This window comes from Stigmatopora argus, chromosome 3 (assembly GCF_051989625.1).
Source record: "Stigmatopora argus isolate UIUO_Sarg chromosome 3, RoL_Sarg_1.0, whole genome shotgun sequence".
Taxonomy (NCBI): Eukaryota; Metazoa; Chordata; class Actinopteri; order Syngnathiformes; family Syngnathidae; genus Stigmatopora; species Stigmatopora argus.
Window position 1 is genome coordinate 15881936 of NC_135389.1, and position 20487 is coordinate 15902422.

At 40.5% G+C, this 20487-nt stretch overlaps 2 protein-coding genes across 8 annotated transcripts in view; both read right to left on the bottom strand.

The window, feature by feature from the left end:
- Nucleotides 1–7386, bottom strand: part of LOC144071194 (uncharacterized) — a 40028-nt gene extending 32642 nt beyond the window's left edge. The window contains exons 1-2 of the mRNA XM_077596079.1: nucleotides 7107–7386; nucleotides 4452–4575 (exon numbers count right to left, since the gene is read on the bottom strand). Of these exons, the coding sequence (XP_077452205.1) occupies nucleotides 4452–4540 (89 nt within the window). The 5' untranslated portion in view covers nucleotides 4541–4575; nucleotides 7107–7386. The remainder of the gene's footprint in view (nucleotides 1–4451; nucleotides 4576–7106) is intronic.
- A 5087-nt stretch (nucleotides 7387–12473) lies between these two features.
- LOC144071193 (multiple C2 and transmembrane domain-containing protein 2-like) overlaps nucleotides 12474–20487 on the bottom strand; it is a 40386-nt gene continuing 32372 nt past the window's right edge. For 3 of the 7 annotated variants that reach the window (XM_077596077.1, XM_077596078.1, XM_077596076.1), the window contains 2 exons: nucleotides 19675–19772; nucleotides 16245–16847 (listed from right to left, as the gene is read on the bottom strand). In XM_077596077.1, the coding sequence (XP_077452203.1) occupies nucleotides 16788–16847; nucleotides 19675–19772 (158 nt within the window). In that variant the 3' untranslated portion in view covers nucleotides 16245–16787. Of the gene's footprint in view, nucleotides 14110–15183; nucleotides 15308–16244; nucleotides 16848–19674; nucleotides 19773–20487 lie in introns of those variants that run through there. The other 4 variants (XR_013299578.1, XR_013299576.1, XR_013299575.1 and 1 more) reach the window with 4 other exon arrangements.

The following is a 20487-nucleotide window of genomic DNA, read 5'->3' on the forward strand; positions in this document are numbered from 1 at the left end:
TATGAATCAAGGTGACCAAATAACAATGAGCAAAAACTATTTACTCTAAAACAAGTGTCATGTTTTAGTTTTTGGAAATGTATTATTACCATGTATCACCTTTGTATCTCCATAGACATTTGATATGACAATCAAAAGTTGCCGAATGGAGAAGTTGAATGTTTAGCATTTTTTCAAACAAATCATACTCTATATGCCAGACCAATCATTATAAAAGAACAATTGCACTGGACCCATTTAGTTATTCTTCCAAATATATCTGTTACTTCTTCGTAAATATTCGTAAAATTTCATGTTAAGTTTATCAAAAACTTTAAATTGTCCAGCATCGTGACTGGTTGTCATGAATGTTTTTTGTCTGTTTGTTTTGTTTTGTCCTGAGAATGACAGACAACCCAATCCAAATTGCATCTTTTTTAATGGGAGAGCTGTTTTGTTTGGCAAATGCCATTAGAGATTTCAAGATTCAGAGAGAAGAAAAAATTATATTCTTGACTTGTGTCTAAATACTAAGTGAAGGTGGGCTGTTTCTGTATTGTGGAGCACAATGCTGCTGCTGCAACCACAAAGCAGCACTGAGGACAATTTATTTATGAAGTGGCCTGTGACTTGAGTGCTCTTGAACTTGGCTCTCATGAGAGGTTTACAGTGCATACTGTAACTAAACTGATATGCGTTTAACATAGTCAAGGTCACCATCTTTGAGCCAAAATGTTGTTAACACTCATTTGCTGCAGTTGCATTGCAATATGCAATTTGATGGCTAAACAAATCATTCCTTTCTTGCAAGGTTTATCAAACTCAAAACATATTTAGCTCCCATCCTTAATCGTATCGCAAGTTAAGCTTTAGCTGACTTGGGCCAAACCCACACTGATCGCCAGTCAATCACGCACATACCGAAAAACAGTACCAATAGGCTTTACAGTAGTGACAAAATATGCAGACTATTTACACTACAGTTAAGCCATCCCACCTGACCTTATTTAGCCAATGTAGTCGAAACATTATGAGAAAGCTAAATCAAGATGATTGATAAATCTGACAATTTGAAAATCAATCCTATTTAGGCAGGCAAGGCTTGTGTGGCATTATTATTTCACACGGGCACCAAAAGTGAAATTGTGGAATTGGTAAATTCATGAGTTAACTGCTAATTTGAAAGTACCAATTTTGGACGTGAATGATTGCTAACTAAAACATGGGTAATCAAAAAGAACCCTGGATGAGCAGATTTAAGGGGCAGTTGACAGAAGGGGAACATCTGTCAGGACCCGTCAACAGCCGGCAAAGTTGTTGACATGATTGGTAGCAGTGGTCGCTCAACACGGCCTGAAGCACTATGCCCGGAAGAATGGTAACTTTGGCTGTATTGTTTAACAGCTCCCAAAGATAGTAGGACACAGAAATTATTCTGAAGAGCATGACGCACACGCTGGAAGGTGACCTTTAACTGCACTTCCTTAGCTGAATCTCATCCAATTAGAGGACTGTATATTTTCCCTAATAGCGGCTGATGAGGCCGGGCGTATGAGTCGGCACGCCCGGTTGGCGTTGCTATGCAGCGAGATGGCTGCTTAGCGGCAAAGAAGCGCTGGGGAATAAGTGAGCAGAGAGCTTTAATTTGATAGGGTTAGAATCCTGCAGGCTTCAGGGTCACGGGTCACCAGGAGCTCGCTTCGTGCCCAATATGAAGAAATCACAAGTAAATTGCTTACATCTGCCGCCGGTGCCTGCAAAAGCTGTGATTGGCTCCCTCCGATGTGAGGCGCTATCTGACGTGATGTTGCTACACAAAAGTGGGTCCAGGGTGCAAAGAAGGCCTTGTAATTGGGAGTAATTGGGAATTGATTGTGTGAATGCTGAAGAAAATTCACGCCAATGTTATTTTCAACTTTTTTTTCATTAAAGTTCTCTTCACTTTTTAGTTCTTCTAAAACATTGCCTTTTGTCTTAACTTGAACCAATCAAAATATACTCATCCAATTCTGAATAGTTGCCCCATTTTTACTTATTATAATCCATAATTTCAAGTAATCACCTCAAATTAGAGGCAAACTCTGGCTGTACTCTGAGTCTCGATGTCTCAAATGGGATAGGCTCTCCCCTGCCAATGACACTGATGAAGAATACGATTCTACAAAAAAAATCTGAAATTGCACTTATTTTCCTTATAAAATTCTCGTATTTCAAATTAATTGTGTATTGTTTCAGTTCAATAACAGCTCTTCGAGATTGCGCTTCAAAATGCTTTGAGGGAAGATACACACAAGCCATTGTGTTCCAATCCCAACAAGCAGCTCCACAGTCTGTTTGTCGAAGCCCGAAACAACAAATAAGGTGCAACAAAAATGGCATGTGTAAATAAATAGCCATCAACAATGTTCCCAATCTGGAACACCAGCAATAATACAGTCAATGAATAATCTCGTATCAGGTCAAAGTTGGAGCTGTTCCATATTGCATCCTCCACATTCCCATCTGACATAAAATGCGTTGTTTGTCTTCTATTCTTTGTGATTTTACCTCAGCAATTTTGCCCACACATTCCTAATCCCAACTGGCTGGCATTGGGACGCGGTCCAACATAAAATGCGCCAGGCTGTGAATTATCGCAAAAAAGCTCTGGCACATGACACCTCATTGGAAGGTCTTTGTCACCAATTATGTGTCTATTAAAAAACAGTCAATCAGTCATTGTGCAAACAGGCAGGCCTCAGCGGGCCGCCGCTATTGACGGGATGCTGTCAATAGTCCATCTGATATGATTTAGCCCAGGAGCAACTGTGTGCTCTACACCGATCCCTTATGCCTATTGACCAACAATCACTTTAACAAGCCTTTTTAATGAATGTGCATTATTATTATTTACTTTGGATTTGCAGTTTCAACCTTTTACATTTCACTTCATTAGCCGTGTATGCTTTGCCTTTCTGTGCAATTTTTTTACATAATGTTTTGTCTGCTCCCCACATTTGACTACAAAACAAAACAAATTGGATGTCTGGCACTCTAATTTGACCCCCCACCCCACCATGACCACACAAACACACACATACACACAAAAGAAAAACCCTAAAAGGAAATCCCTCGTAGGCGTCTCCAATGAGACACACTAATATGATCCCATCATGTCATGCTAATCAAAACAGCTCCTGTGGCATTCTGTTGCTATTTTCTTCCAGAAATCACTGCTGAATTGTGTTACACTCAAGCAAAATAAATCGCTACCTCCTCTAAGTAGTCACATGTGAAATTCATAGAATGTATACACGACATTATGCTTGGGTGTTCGGGCCATAGCAAAAGTATAGAAGCAAGGACAAGCTTTGTAAGCAGTCAACAGCATTTTACAAAACATATCAGTAAGCAGGCCATTGTGGACTTAACTTTAAGCAACATTTGTCTAAAATAATTGTAGTCCTGTTGTAGCGGTTGTGTTTTTAAAAAAATATTCCTAGTAAATTTTGATTTAACAAGCAGGAGGATTTATTTTGAAATGGGAAAAACAATTTTAAAATTAAAAAAAAATTCTGTGGCTATTGATGCCACAGATGGCGCCTACTTTTGGATCTAATAGGGATATACACCATTTAAAACAACCTGCTTCAACATAGTTCATCAACATCAAGAAGCCACAACAAAGTTTCGAAAGGACAAATATGAATATGGGAATTAATGTCTGTCTCAGCAAAGACCATATATAATGGTAATTATATTGAGAGAATATGACTAAATTATCATAATATAGTGACTTTTTTCTGTGAAAATTAGGAGTTTTAATTCCTTGGAAATTTAAAATTAAACTTAAAAAAACGAGAAAAGTTCCTGGACCACAAAGTTTGAGAACCATTGACTTGGGGAAGATCTTTGAGTCGTTCTTCCACTGGGGAATCGTTTAAAGACAGACAAGGATTATCTTAATTAGTCAAGGGTATCGACGGTGCCTTTCTCAACACCGCGAAACAACAAAAGCAAACATGCTAAAACGGGAAATAAGCTTCAAAGTTTTGAAAATCAAGCTCCCCGGAGGGATTCTTCCTATTACTGGCATGGCTTGTGTGGGAAGGAGTAGGAAAAAAAAAAAAATCAAGAGAAGGCCATCCCTAAAATCCAGCTGAGGTGGCTCAACAAGCTTTGCCTTAAATGTGTTCTCGTGCTAATGGGAAGATCTGCAGGTCACTTGAGGTTAGGCAGTCTTTTCTCAACAGGAAATGAGCTTTCCATGGGCCATGTTCCCAAGGAAATGACAATATGTCTATGTGTTTGATCATGGCTAATATTGTTATATTAATGGGATAAAATATTAGAAATAAGAGCATGACATCAGTATAAAAAGACCACCATTGTAACTTGACAGAATTGCTTGGTTCTTGATTGAGTCAAAAATGAATGCTATGGAAGCAGTATTCGAAGGCAGAAGACATCAAGCAGAGAAAAAGCTGTCCTACCAGTAAGACTTCTCATGTAGCCTCTTTTTCCATGTTGAATTGATCCAATTAAAAAGCTGTGTCTTCAGCATGCTGTTGTCAATGTCCATACATCAATAAGTGAGGGGTAAATACCATCCCGTTTCTGTAAAAACAAAACAAATAAACCCATTAAAAACAGCTGGTCAAAATATCCAGTAAAATAAAAAACAGCATTTTTTGGTGAACAGAGCAATAATTAAAAAAAAAAATCTAAACCAAATTTACAGCAATTCAAAATCAAACCATTCATTTTCCATTTTTTTATATTTTAGGAGAAAGTATTAGGGAAAGCCAAGATGGTCAATATTTTCAGGTGTTTCAAATAGTCCCTCACATGGCGAAATCGCAGATGGAGACAAGTTATCTTTTTTTCCCCCACTAAGGCTATATTCGCTTCCTCGTTGTAAAATGAGCAAAGCAAAGGGCTTTCTTCTACAACAATGAAAGCGACATAGTGTCATGGTGTGATCTGCTTCTGATCTAGGAAAAACCTTGCTATTTACTTCCTGGTAGTCCACCACACCAGTTCTGAATATGGACAACGTGGCACAGATGAAGGATTCATTTTGGTGTTATGCCTCGAGCAGTTGACGTTGTGTGCCCATTTGAAAAAGTGAGAGCAAAATCCGGGCTATGCAGATGTCTTCAGAAAGAAAGAAACAAAAAAAGAACATGTAAAGCCTCCACTTCGAACAATTGGACCATTTTCAACGACAAATAGCACTCACAACTGATAACGAGACACTCCAAAGCCAGAACAACCACAGACCATGCACGGGAAAAACACACTTTCGAGATGTGGGCATAACCAACCAGGCAAATGCACAGCTCTAATTGTGCAGGATAACCACTAGTTCCTATTTAGTGCATGAGGGGCTACTCCTGCCACGCTACTGAAATGGGGGATAAAGAACTGAATGCTAAAGTATCTCCACAATTGGTTACTACATAGTTCTCAGTTTTGGCACGTTTTCATCATTTCAACACACATGAATTGTTTTCAAAAGTAAACCCCTGAAAGCAAACCTCTTTGTTCACATAAACCTGATTTTTGGTGTTTTTCTCAGAGCCCTATTGTTTTGGTGAGCAAGTAGTTCAGAGGTCAACCACTAGGGCAATGTAAGAATGGCCAAAAGGGTAGCACAGGCGGACAAATTGTTCCTCCAAAATCCTGCATCCAGAAATGTGTGGAGCAACTTGCTCATTGGAGTCCCTTCATTTTGATCACGTCATCCCCTCTGGAAAATTGCAATTAAGTTCTGAGAGATAAAACATGCCAACATCGCCGCATTTCAAGGCTTGATTGGCCTATCCGCAAGGCAGCGCGCCGCCGTGCTTTTTCATCAGTGTTAATTGATCCTTTCTTTAATTAACGTAGAAAGGAAAGCCCGTATCTTGTGCGCCCCGTGTCTGTCTGTCATAACACAATAAAGACCCTCTTCCTCACGCTCTCGTCCCTCTACTTGCTGGCTGACAGCCAAATGGACTATTTATGGCGCAGCGATCTCAGCACAAGGAGTTCAATGGCCGGCTTCATTAACGCCGCTTTTTGCGGGCAAATTCTCATTTGCATGAGGTGGTGCCTTGCTTTAAATATGCATGTGAAGGTTAGTGGTAGGGCCAAGCCGCTCTTTCTACTACTAGTGTCCTGACTATTGTTCCTCAGGCTCCACCGTGTCCGCCATCAATGTCACCGACATTGACGCTTTTTCCCTGTGATTCAATTAGACAGACTCCTTTTGTTTTGCGTTTTTAAAACATTGTTGTGGCCCTCCATGGTCGCCAGTCATTTTTTTTAAAGCATGAAATCACAATGAAGTTGGGCAACAAAACAGTGGAAATATGAAACATTCCCATGCATCTGCTGCTGATTGTTGTGGTTTTCCTAAAATACCAATTCAGAGTGAGGGCGAATGCTGGATTTCAACCGTTGATCCAGTCGAATCAAAAGGCAGAATACCTTTTCAATTTCGACCTTGAGACGTTTTTGTGAGCCCTGTTTCTATTTACTGTCTAGTTTGACTTCATATTGCCCTTTTTTCAATGTTGAATGACAGCTAAACATTATGGCCTTCATTTTTTGTTTTTGTTTTAAGGATTTGTGTTCAGCAAAAAATTTATTCGAACCACAGTATCATTGTCTAATGAAGATGTTTTCTACCCTTTTATAATTTGGATTTTATGGTTTTATAAGGAAGACTTGTTTTGTATCATTAGTTGTTACTTTATATATTCATGAAACCTAATAAGATCCAATATCAGATTTTTTTTAATGGGGATGATGAAATTGAGAGTAATTTATTCATCCTAAGAAAGCATTCATGCTGTCCTTGCCCGTGTGTCAAGGCTTTCCATAATCTTGGATTGTGGCATCATATCTAAAACCTATGTTGTGCCACTTATATTTCAAGGTATTACATTACTTTAGTTAAATGATGGTGATTATTATTCAAAAATAAACTATTATATATTTTACAAATTTCAATTAAGTAAATCCCTGCTTTATACAAATGGAAATTTTCCTTGAATTTGGAAATCCTATGCTAAAGTAACTCCAAACAAAGTGTTGACATTCAGCTTGTGTTAAACTTAAAAGGGTGTGATCTTTAATACTTACTTTTCAATACTTCTTACCTTTTTTAAAGGATGTTAGCAGTGATCCTGGCACTCTGACAGATCTACCCCCAGTAATGGTACCTCCAGGAGGTGTGAAACTGGGTCTTAACTGTTGGCCTTTATCACTGACCGTATGTGCAGTTTCCATTGGAGCGTAAAGACTTTTTTCCCCTCCTTTCCCCAACAGAAAGACTGCAGAGAAATGAACATGTGAGTATCTGTTTCTGTCTAATTAAATCCGCTGAACAACCCTCAAGGCACCCTTCTTCTGCCAACAAACACATTCTATGGGTGCACACTGCCACCTAATGACTGGAAAAATAATCCACTCCATCATGTCTAGGCCATTTTACTGGCTGCCTTGATTGCTGCTAACTGCTGATGGTGGCATCAGTCATGGCGTGCCAGGATAAAACAACTCTTTTAAGATCACATATCTCTTTTGAAGGCTTCTTTATTACTATTTGTACAACACGCCGGGGCCGCCTCTAATGGCTGCAAATCAGCCAAGCCGGAGGCGTAAATGCAAGCAAGTGGCGCCGCTCTTATGTGTTATCATTGCTGCGAGGTGTGTTTTGTGCAAAAGGCCTCCTCATTTGTGGCCGATTGGTTGGTGTTGTTGCTTTTGGAGAACAAAGCCAAGAAGGAGAAGTGGTGGCTGGAGGAGCAATTTTTGTCCATCAAGGGGGCTTGTTGAAGAGTTCAATTATTTGTCTTGTGAAGTATTGCGGGGATGTGGTCAGCTCATCAGCAACAAGGAGAAAGCAAAGTGTTCAGTACATGGACTTGAAGGGATGGAGTCCTTGCGTGCAGGATAAGATGAGCTATACAGAGAGCGCCATTTATCGCAGGGGATGCATTTAAGACTAACCCGAGATAGGAAAAACATCTCAATATAGCCACACCATATACATGTTAAAACAAAGACACACACTTAAAAGATGCAAATCTATCAAAGCGAGTTTAACGTAATCATTAAAGAAAATTGTATTCCGTGGTTAAAAATCAACATGTTCCATCAAAAACGTATGCTGCAATTTCATGCTAAAAACTCCATCCTCTGCCTTGGAGGAAAATGATGCTGAAGGACACAGACGGGTCATGAGGACACTATAACTCACACGCAAAGATAAAATACAAAACACACTCACGGTTGTGGGTGTGAAGTTCGCTCGCTGACCTTTGTCTCCTCTTCTTGTTGCTTTTCCTCTGGAAGATCTTAACACTGACCAGATTGTTGAGGCATACCGTGGTAATGCAAAATGGGCAAGGCTACAAATTTGTGTTCAAAATCATTCAACCAACACTGGACTTTTAATGTCGTAGTACGACATTGATTCACTTTATCTTACATCAAAATATATCTCGCAAACAAACATTTGAGTTGTTTATGAATGAGATTTAAAAAAATCCAGACTTGTTACAACACTATCAGGGGTGAAAAAAGTTGTAAAAGCCCCTTCAAGTAAAGAGTCTGTTCCATTGATGAAATTTTACTCAAGTAAAAGTTCTGGGGTAAAAATCTTTTCAAAAAAAGGAGCTCATTTAAAAGTGACACAAAGTTAAAGTTAAACTGTACTGCTGTCATTCTTTCTCCATAGCAATGAGAGCAACCTCGGCAGACCAATGCCAATAGCTTCTGAATGGCTCTAAAGAGCATTTTACACACCACCAGCCTCAGATTAAAGGACAAGCCAGGCCTCAACATCCTCTCGCTGGCCACAATACTTGAGCCAGGCATATTGGAGGCAAGAAAAAGAGAGAATTGAGATCTATTGGAGTTAAAGTGGCTGTTAAAAGTGAAATCCATCACCAGTTTGTCTAAAAACGGATCACTTTCAGAACTCCTGATAATGCCCATCCATTTCTGGCAGTCAAACAGACTCTGGAGAAGTGACTGATTTTACGGCCAACTCAATCATCAAGAAAGCAGTTGTAGCTTTGAAACTACGGAGCGCCAGTGTGGGCATGTTAACACCATTAAATCACCTCAAATGTCTTCATGATTCAATCTTTTCCCCACAGCCGATGACAAGCCAATTGGATTTCCCAAAAGTGGCTGTCCATTTCCTGTCTGTGTGTGACGAGTAGCTGCGTGGTTATGGATGGGGGTGGATGGGATGGAGTTTGATCACCCAACTCTTCCAACCCCCATCTCATGTTAGAAGTAAAGTTAAAAATAAATTACATTAAAATATAAAGGGTTGAAATTTGGTTTTCAACCATGTCAACTAGTAACATGACATTAGGTAAGCAAGTTTATGAGTAGACCCACATCAAAATTAATTTAAAAAAACAATAACTAATTATTGCCAAATTGAGACAGGAAGCCAGTCATCGTAGTTTGAGTCAAGTTTCATAGGCTAATATTGGCTATTTCTCCAAATAAATTTTGATGCTTTTCCAAAATATACAACCACCCCAAAGTGAATGACATAATGAAACAATACTAACATAAACACAATGAAAATTCTTTGCATTCTGCTATTGGCTTGCCTCCAATTTAGGGTGTTCCCCGCATGATGCCCGTAGTTAGCTGAGATAGGCTCCAACACCCTCTTGTGAGGAGAAGCGGTTCGGAAAATGAATGACTGAAAGAAATGCTTTCCATTTCGACAAATTTCTAACACATTTAGAACTTTGACAGATATGGCATTGCTAAACATAACTTTTTTCGTAATTGTGAGAAGAGCAGGGAACCGTTGTTTGATTAGTTACCAGCAAACAGAATAACTCCAGTCAGAGCTTGCGCATCGTGAGTCACACATTGCATTTGAAGTCACAAGAAATACGTAGTCAACATTTAACTAGTACATGTGCCGTTATATACACATCATTTGACACAATTTAGTTCCGTGAAGGAAAATTTTGGATTGCCTTCTTTTATCCCAAGAATATCTTTGTCAGCGGGCCTTTCTGATCTCCTAATTTTGGGGGTGGTGTACCCAGATGAGACTGTGGCCTTGTGGAAGGCTGTCACTGGCGCTCTATAACACACCAGCTCTTAGCGGCCGTGACTCCATTGACCTGCTTTCCCGCTCTCTGCTGAATAGCTGCTGGCACCTCTCCATGGTCTGTCTACTAGATGAGACACAAGTTTAAAGAGAAAGCCCCCTCCTTTCGCTCACTGCCTTCCCACTACTATTACATTTTGTCCTTGATTATGTTATTATCCTCCATGTGATGTTTGTGTGGGGCAATGCCCTGCAGGTCAATGGGGAAGAATAACAACCAAATAAAATAACCCCTCTTCTGTCTTTTTGATTTTCTTTTGAAACAAATGTGAACAAGCTTAATCCTTTTTGGAGGCTAATTGATTTTTATGCCAGTCTTCTGAGTTTATACTGTGAAAAGTGTGATAATTTAAAAATTGAACTATTATGTCTTGCCAAGATTGAAGGATTTAGGGATTATTCTGAGATCAGCATTTCTTCTGAGGTTTTGGAGGGTTAAGGTTAAACGAACGGGAGACTATGAGACAAAAGTCTGATAGGACAAGGCAAGGTGCTAAATGCAAAGCATGTAACCGAGCTCAGAATATTAAAAAAATGGAGTAAACTCTTGCTCTCTTGCTTCCACTCTCATAATTTTGGTTAGAGTACGATAAGAGCTTGTTCAAACAGGAGGGCTTTACCAAAAAAAAAGCTTGATTCTGGGTCAGCTGGAAGGTGAGAATGAGACGAAACAGAGCCTTCCCAAAAGTTTGGTTCTAACATGTGGGCCGCATTAGAAAAGGGAACCGCAGCGGTCCTTGGGAAAAAATGCTTTTGAGGTTGTGGGAGGCCGAGGAGCAGCAGCAGGTTAGTGTGTCAGCGGGAAGTCCACGTATGAGAATGATTAGAGGAGCAGGTGCCGCTTTTAGCACTGCTCAATGCACCCTCATTAATCTTACATTGTCATAAGGCATTACAGCAGATGATACTTTACGAGCATGTCAAATTTCTCCTCCTCGTGAAGGTGTGTGTGTGTGCTTTCTTTCATCTGGAGAATATTTGGAGCGTCATTACCATTATGGAGTGGTCCTTCATTACAGCCTTGAATGTGCACAGAGAAGAAAGACGGGGCCTCTTAATCATTCTAAGTGGATTACCTCACCCCGCCCATGACATCATGCTACATATTACATACATGATGTATATTATTTGACATTATCACAGTAGAAGAATCGTCTGGGCCCAATCTTTAATGGGAAAAGGTGGGGTTTTTTTACACTCTCCATGACTTAACAACTGTACCTAGTTTGGCAGCTTGGTTATGAAGTCCTGCCTTTCACGCTCCAGCTTTGGGATGTGGTGGGAAACCGGAGTACCCGGAGAAAATCCACACAAGCTCGCGAAGAATGTGCAAACTACTCACAGTGAGGACCCACCTAAGATCGAACCCAGGAGTGAGAGGATGATGCACTCGGCCAATTCAGGGTGTCGGCCGCCTCTGGCCTGAAGTCAGCTGGGATAGGCTCCAGCACCCCTCCGCAACCCTAGTGAGGATGAAGCGGCTCAGAAAATGTGATGAGATGGGTCGAATAAAATCTGTAAATTTGGTAATTGCAAAAAGACCAGACTATAAAAATTGGTTGGCATTCTTTACCCTGGAGAAAGCACAATATTGAGACAACCACAAACAATTTGAAATTGTAAAATAAAGAAGTGATATCTCCTTTTTTAAGTTTCCAATATTAGTTTGTGAGACTCAGCCAACCTTTAACAGTTACATAATATGCCTTTCCTAAACTTTTGCCCGAGTGAAACTCTGTGTGTGTGTGGGTAGTGCCGGATCAGTAATGATTTAGGAACAATAAGTGGAGGAATGAGCAAATCAATGAATCACACCATCTCTGGGTATTTGCAAGGCAACCTTTTTTTCTTTTTTCTATCACTTTGTTCATCTAAGGTATTTTATTTGTTGGTTTCTCTTCGCCTCTGCCACGCAGGAGCCCAGGAATCCCAAATTATCCAGGAGGGTTAAGGGGCCTGTGCTCCCTGAGCCCCCAGCCCCAGTGTGGAGGTAACGTATTCAATGGCCCGCGGCGAGTGGAGGAGAGCGGGCGGCCTCGCTGCATACTGATGGCGGCCAGAGGAGCCTCGTAATTGGAGCTGCCGAGGAGAGGCGAGAGGAGGGCAAGCGCACTGAGATGATTGCTTTGTTTTCTAGCTTCCTGTCGGTGCGCCTCAAAACTCCTCCCCCCCTCCAACATCACCTCCCCCATTACTCCCCCATTACTCCCCCCCCCTCCACCCTACTTTGCTCCAAGTAGGGCTACGGAAAAATTGAATAGAGATACACGCTAATTGGTCTCTTGCTGGTTGCTTAAAGGGCTGTAGACATTCGTTTTCATTTGCCTATTGCAGTGTTTTCCAACCTTTATTGAGCCAAGGCACATTTTTCTTACAGGAAATATCTTACGGCACACGGACAAAAAGTATTATTGTTTTTTTAATCATATGGAATATTTTACTAGGCACACCCACAAGTGGTGAAAATCGGTGATCAGGATTTTTTTACCTACTTGGTCTAAACTGAAAACACACTTTTTTCTTTCTCTCATATACTATGTTGGAATGTTACTATGAACAAAATATATGTCTTACAGCACTCAGTTTCTTTGGATTGGTAAAAAAAGTTTCCATTTTTGTCACCCTGTACTTCATTAATAATACAATAGTGGTCCTTTATCTCATACTTAAACTAGTTTGAAGGCTTGAATCCCAAAATCAGAAACTTATGGATACTTATCGCAAATCAATTTAAATGTTTGTGTTGCCTTACAAAGTAAGTATTGGAGGATGTAAAGCATAAAGTGTGTATTGAAATGTACCGTAAGAGGAAGATAGAAAACAAAAAAAATCTGAAACACAAAAGTGAACTGTGGACTGTAGATTATATGGCTCATCTTGCTAATCAATCTTATAAAGTTTAATAATTTTCTGAGTGGAAATAGATCATATCAGGGCACCATGGAAAGTTCCTGCAGAATCGTGAGATAAGATTGTACTATTTGACAAAGTTGTGTTATGCCAGGCTGTTTTTAATCACTGCCTAACATGGAAATATGGAAAAATATACAAGTTGCCCCCAGCTGTGAATTACAAATGTGTCTTGTACAACTAATAACAATAATGTACTTTTAGTCTTGTACGTAAATCTGGTCCCAACTGTCATGTTTGCGCTTACTTCCTGCTGCTGAGCTGTTAATTCTACCCAGCACTCTCCTTCCCTGGGACCTGGCATATCCATATTCATCTCCAGCCTATAGAAGGTGTCAAATGGAGGTGTCCTAATTGTGTTCTTGATGAAAGCCCATTAATAATGAACACTTGTACACATGAAGACAAAAAGCGATGCATTTGCGTCTAATGATACCTGATTCCCTGGGGCCGTGTGTCCAGACTTACCACTGCCACCACCAATCCGTCAAAAAAAGGAATACTACTTCTACTACTACTAAAGGTGCTGTTTCCTCAGGATGCTGAACATTACTTAATTATCAGAAGGAATATCAGCATTGCTACTTAACCAAGCACAAATACTTTGCTATATAGTACTGATCTTTTGCAGGATTTTGAACTAATTTAATGTACTTGTTACATTTGACTTGGCTGTTTTTACATTTCCATCCATCCATGACTAAAGATGTGCAAACTAGCATTCAAATGAATTTGTTTTACCATGCAAAACAATAAGCCTTCCCTCTTTTTTTCTAGTTTGACACCCACAGTGGGGCTCAACATCAGAGGAAAGTCTGCATAGAGAGGAAAACAGGTTGTATTGAGGGTCCTTACCCGCTCATGCTCAGAGGCACATAGACACACGCACGCACAGTGCCTGTGGTGCTGCCTGAAGGACTGCCATGGAAACAAGCAGTGTGACAGGCTCTGGGGGTGTGGGTGTGATGGAGGGTGGTCTGCAACAGCTGCAGGCGCTTCCTTTTTTGACAGCCAGATGAAGACATCACTACCACACTATGAACAACAACTACTGGGGAGTTTCAAACAGTTCATCTCAAAATGGGGTCCTCAGATTCCTGAAAACCATAAAAAAATGTTTTCTATTAACAACCTTGTGACTTAATTTATATTACTGGGTAAGTCTAAATTGTTGTATGTTGGGACACGCTGAAAAGCCAAAAGCTTTAAAGAGGTGTAAAGAGGACATAAAAAAACTGCCATTTTGCCACCCGTATTACAGATTAAGCCAATGTTAAAGGGCCTTTTGGTTTAAATGTTCATTAGCAAACATGTAAAACGTACAGGGACCAGCATACGACCCTTAGACCATACTATATTATGGACTTAATCGGCCTCTTTGGGAGAACAAAATAAGTAAATAAATATCTAAATATAATGACATGCCTTCACAATCTAAGCGCCCTGGAGGATGCACCAACTAGCGTAACCCAGCTGTCACACTCTTTATGATCCGTTGGGATGAAGCAATACAGTCCCTAATAACCTGCATGATGCGCACTGCACACATCTGACAGCTTTGGAAGCACAACAACTAGTAATTCACATGTGAACTGTTATCATATGACAGGAACCAAGCGTGTCATCTGTAACCGGTTTAATTAATAGAGGCTACTCTAGAGTCATTCCCCTATTACTTTTTGGTTCAGATAATGTGTGATGTGCAAAACAATGAATTATATTTACTTACAAACCTTTTGTAATAATCTGGATGATGGTAGTGTGTCTATTTTTTTTTTTAAAGTTAGGTTAATCTTCAAAATCTTGGAGATTCTTTTTTGGAGGTGTTCAAGAGTATACACTTTTTCGGAGTCACAAAGAGTAGCAACAGTATTTAAGTGGAGCGGTCAAAAGTTCAAAATGCCTTTAGATCGGAGAACTGTACAAGTTAAGAGTGAGAAGCTAGGAATGAAAGTTTAAAATATGTTAAAATATTTTAAATTGTAAAGGATGTAAGACTAGTCAGAATTTCCATCCATGGCAAGTGAGTTTGTAACATCTCCCTTGCACTTGTTGAAATGTATATCTTGTTTTGCTTAACAGAATTTTTTTTGTCTTTTTGCCCCATAGAGCTTAGACCTAAAGGCATGTTGTGTGAGCCAGTGTGTGTCTTTGTGCGTGTGGGATTTAGCTCGTCAGAAGCTCTGGGTCACCTCCACACCTCCCTCTCACTTTTGAAACGGACCCCTGGTGGCAGTTCCTGGGAGAGCCAAGTGATGTCTCCATCAGCCTGTCAAAAACAGAGATAGCCCGGGGCTTTACCGAGGTCCCCCCCGAGCCAATCAAAGTCTTCACAAAGCACAGATGGATGCTCTTTCACCACTGGGCAGTCAGACTGCCGAGGAGAAGGAGGGGAGTGGTTCTGTCCCATTGGACACAATATCCCCCCTCCCTTTCCATTCCCCAACCTCCCCTTCCATCAGATAAAAACAAACACCCTCTGTCCCCCCAACCGAACTTTAGATCAGCTCTGACTGTTTATTTCAATATTCATCCATTTTCTGAACCACTTATCCTCACAAGGATCACAGGGGGTGGTGGAGCCTATCCCAGCTAACTAAAGGGGACCAGGCAGGGGACACCCTGAATCGGTGTACAGACAATCGCAGGGAACAAGGAGAGGGACAACCGTTTTCGCTTACACTCATACCTTGGGGGCAATTTAAAGTGCTCAACCAGCCTACCCTGCATGTTTTTGGGATGTGGAAGAAATCCAGAGTAAAAATGGGGAAAAAAAACATGCAAGCCCAGGGAGAACATGCAAAGTCCACACAGTGAAGACCCACCTAGGATCGAACCCTCGACCCCAGAACTGTGAGGCCGACACGCCGCTTATTTTAATATTGTCAGTGATTATTTCTCCCAAGCAATGGAATTGCATTGCTGGTTCCCAACCCTTAGTGACCAAGTATGTTACATTTGAAACATCTCATTGCACACAAAAAAAATCACGCGTCCCAAAGAACACCAAATTAATACGTATCTATCTATTTCATGTGTCGGTGTGTGTGATGACTTACTGTTGTAAGACATGCAACAAATACAAATTATGTGACGCTTCTCTCATGTAATGGAAAATTATTTTTTCTGTGCATCATTATTGGTCCCTCATGTGTATATAGATGGTTAGAGAAGACATTACTCATAATATTCACATGATAAAAGCAAGTAACTGAGATGCTTAAAATACAGATTTCATTATTTAGGACATTTATTGGTTTTTTAAATAACAGAGAACAGTATAAAAAGTTGTTTGGAGAGAGTAAAATAAACAGATCGTCTTTATATTACATCCTTACCAAAAAAGGACGGCAGGCAAAAATATACATATGGCCCCTCGATTTGGTTATTTAGAAATCCGATTCACTTTGGTTTTTAATTATATTAATGCATGGATCAAGAGGAATATAGCAGCATAGTTTGCTTTCCGTGAATTGTTAAGTCCGGTATTAACTTTGGCTTGAGGCAAATATCTGAGACAAAAAATGGGAGGTCTGAGTTAACATCCAAACCGAAGGCACTTCTTTCCTTTTTTTTTACCTCCCAGCTGGTGATTGACAGGGCCATGAGCTGCCCTCCTCCTTTTCCTCCTTCTGCTGTCAGCCAGGGAGGCAAACACGCAAGTCAGAGGGTCGCTTGGGGGGACGAAGAGGGGACCGAGTCATGGCCCTTTGGCAGAGCCCTGGTGGCACCTGTGCGTTGTTTGTCAGGTGGACTGGGTCGAACCCCTGCTCTCTTACTTCTTCTTACGTGACAGGTTCTGGCTGGTGGGCACTCTCAGTGCACTGTACTGCGCCTACGAAAACACACAGGAGTTATTTTAACGGGATGCCGGTAATCTGAGCTCACCTGAGCGTACGATAATGGCTCCCCTGAGGAGAAGTCAGTGCAGCAGAGGAAAAAAGCAAGGCGGGCGCGCAATGTAATGAATCATTTTTTTAAACACAGGAGCAGAGGGGATTAATCACGCACAGGAAAGATTTCAGGATTGAAGGGTTTTGTATCAACTCCTCATTCTGCACAACAATTACAATATGAGAAGACCTACAAAGCTGCTGCAACTCTACATCCCCTAAAAATAAACAAATCCAACCCCCAAATACTAAAACTTGTTGCAGCCGTCACCGGACACTCCCACCCAATTTTTCTCCCTGAAAATATTATAAAACTTCAAACCAAACTTCCCCCACATTAGATAGAAAACCTTGGCCTAGATCCCTGCCTATGTATTATACTCATTTGGGGAAGAACCTATACTGAACCATTTGTACTGACGAGTCCTAAAATTCAACAACAAATCAACAGCAGAATGCCAAATCAACAGCAGAATGCCAAATTACAAGTCCGTAACTTACACTTATTGAGGTCTTTTGCCGAGTAAACGTAGCTTATGGAGAAGCACCATCAATTTCGTCACACGCAGTTTCTGCGTGTGATGACAAGTAGGCTTTTTGTGTTGTGATAATGACGACAGGGCCTATGTCCGATTATTTGCTACTTTTACTTTAAACCGATGTAGCAGAATTTCTGTTCCATTACATGTGTTATTGTTATTTGGATAAAGCATGGCGAGAGTGTTTAGGAAAAATATTCTCAAAGGCTGGATAGAATGGTCTTGAAAAACAATTTGAGGATTGGCCTTGAAGAAGGCACCTTTAGCCTTTGACAGGAGTTTGACAAATCGACAAGAAACTGCGTAGTAATGTGTAACATAAGATGCACAAAAGTCTCAAGGACCATGGGTGATGTTTTGGACAAAAAATCTATTCCAAGAAATGGCAGGTTACCTTGGAAGAACTATATACAGAGAAGTCGATTGGAGGGCAGAGTCAAAGTTCACTAGTTTGTATGGTGAATTTCACAGTTCACATTTTGAAAAAGTTCTACTGCTGATTACATCCAGTAAGGTCTGATCAGACAGGTACAACAAACAAATTGGTGGTGGCACATTGCAAATTTGTTGTTGTTTTTCTCAAGCCATTCCATGTCAAAGTTTGAATATCATTTTGAGGTTTGGCAGTGGAAAAGGAAGTCTTTTTCAAGGGGTCGTTGCTGACTGCATCTTTTGAAAAAAAATGTTTTTATCTGCAGGTCACAAAGAATCTCACCTGAACCATTTTTACTGACTAAAAAACATTTAATCAAAATCCAGGCGATAAATTTGTTTAAATGCGGCATCATTTTTGGTTCAGTACAAGCAAGTCAATTACCAAAGAGTCACTCTTTCCATTTTAGTTCCTGCAATGAGACACTTCTCTCCCCAAATGTGAATCAGTTGTGCAGAATTTTAAGTGGTCACACGGTGTTGTTTAAAAAAAGTGCTTATAAAGTTGCTTTTGAAGCTGTGGAGCATCCAGGGACTCAAACAAGGTGTTAAATCTGTTGAGTAAAAAGGTAAGGAAACGTTATGCTAATTAGCTGGGCAGTCCACTATTAGAAGCGCGAGATGGGAGTGTGGGAACAAAGTGGCAGCCTGGTGCATCACAACATGAAACTGCGCTCAGAACTGACAGATGCTTCTCATTTCCGCGTTGTCAGAAGTCCTCCGTTTGAGGACGACTTTGTAGATCTGCATGGCCGCTAATTGCCAAGTCAGATTTGCAAGAAGGACAGGAGCCCGTTTGCTGCCTTTGTGGTGGCTTTCGTTGTATTCGACTATTGTTCCAAGTCAACAAAAATGAAATAGGCGCTTTTTACTAAGGGTCTCCTGGGTATAGATTGTTGAGGTTATCTACCAATCCCCCAAAAGCAATAATGAAAGCCACCTAGGATGAATCTTAAGAATGTTTCTTTGGTCTTTTTTCCCCATGACTTGGAGCTATTCCCAACATGTACTTTCTCTCAGAAAAGTATTGTTTCCTCGTCTGTGTTGTTTCAAAGCAGATTTTTTTTGTATCCCAACGGAGAGAAAGGTGGACAAAAGGAGCCAGAATGAAAAATGCATCCGCCACCTTGTTTTGCCAACTCGGCCGTCAAAATCTCAAATGAGACAGGCTCTAGCCACATCACAGATGAGTCGGCCATGTTATTGCTGAGGGACGACATCAAGGGTGACAGAGTCTTGCCGTATTCGCACTGTCAGGATTTTTTTCTCCAAAGGTTCAGCAACAGGGTGAGCTACCTGGGAGATGAAGGGAGCGAATTGGTACTTCATTTCCTAGCACAGCAAACCTCTCGGCACCTTTATGACGGCCGTGTGATGTCGACGTCAATGACGCGTTGGCTTTGGCTAACTGTGTCATCACATTCATTGACCTCAGACATCCTGAGGGGGAGGCAAGGGTGCTCAATGACAGAATACGAACACTTTATCATGATACAAATATAGATTTATTAGCTCTATGTACTGTGTGCAATTATGAATTTTTAAACTTGGTTTATTACTCACTACAAGTGGAAAGAACCTGAATGTGAGAGTTCCTTGTCCAGACCTAACACATTTGAACATCCCCTCATTGAGTACAATTGAGTAGAGAGGCTGTTTTGAAAAAGTGGCTGTCCATTATAGTAAAACCAAGCCATGGGATGCATTTCCAGCATCCTTTTTAATTCATCATATATAATAATGTAAACATGCTCTGGGAGATGTGCCCCTTTCTGGATATAAAAATACGGCTTTTTACCTTCTGAACATCAGATGGCATCCTCTTGAGAAAATCCAGCAGTTCATTATTGTCGATCGTGTATGGGTTGCGCAGCTTCTTGGTAAATTTGTGGACACCTTTTGAAAAAGTAAAAAATGTTCAAAGAATTATATAGCAAAAACTATTATCCAAAAAGTGTTTAATACAACTTTAAACTCATGTTGCTGTGTTCAAAGAACAGATCATAATCTTTCAGTTAAGATTCATTGATTTAACAACACTTCCTACACATCAATTACTCCTATTTTATTAGCCAGGGCTTGACTGCTCTGTTGGTACACCTTAACCTCCTATGACCTGGCGTCCATGTGTGGACATCATTTTTCTCAAAAACTACATCATGTAAAAAGATAATTCTTTGTTTTTACACTCATCAGGTAGGTCCCAATTAGCCTAACTATCAAAGAGAAAATAAAAATGCATGCCTTGCAAGAGTCCGAGTCTTAGAAGGTTAAGGCATTACAGAAAGTGTGTAAAAATGCACATCGGTTCAACCAATAGCAGAGGGTGAGTTCAAGATGAAAAACTAACAAGTGAATTTGCGAATAGTGAATAGCAAATAGCTTTGTGTTCACGGTATTGATCGATTTTCCACTTTCTCCTCACTTTCAAGTGCAACTCCGAGAGATGCTGTGTACAAACAAGTGAAAAACACATCTCAACAGAGTGGTAATGGGACCATTACACTGGCAGCTTGAGAGTGCCTCACCCCAATGTGCAGACAAAGAACCCCAGGACCTAAATATGTGCGCGCAACTTGAAAGGCTTGCCTTGGAACCACGGGGATGGAGG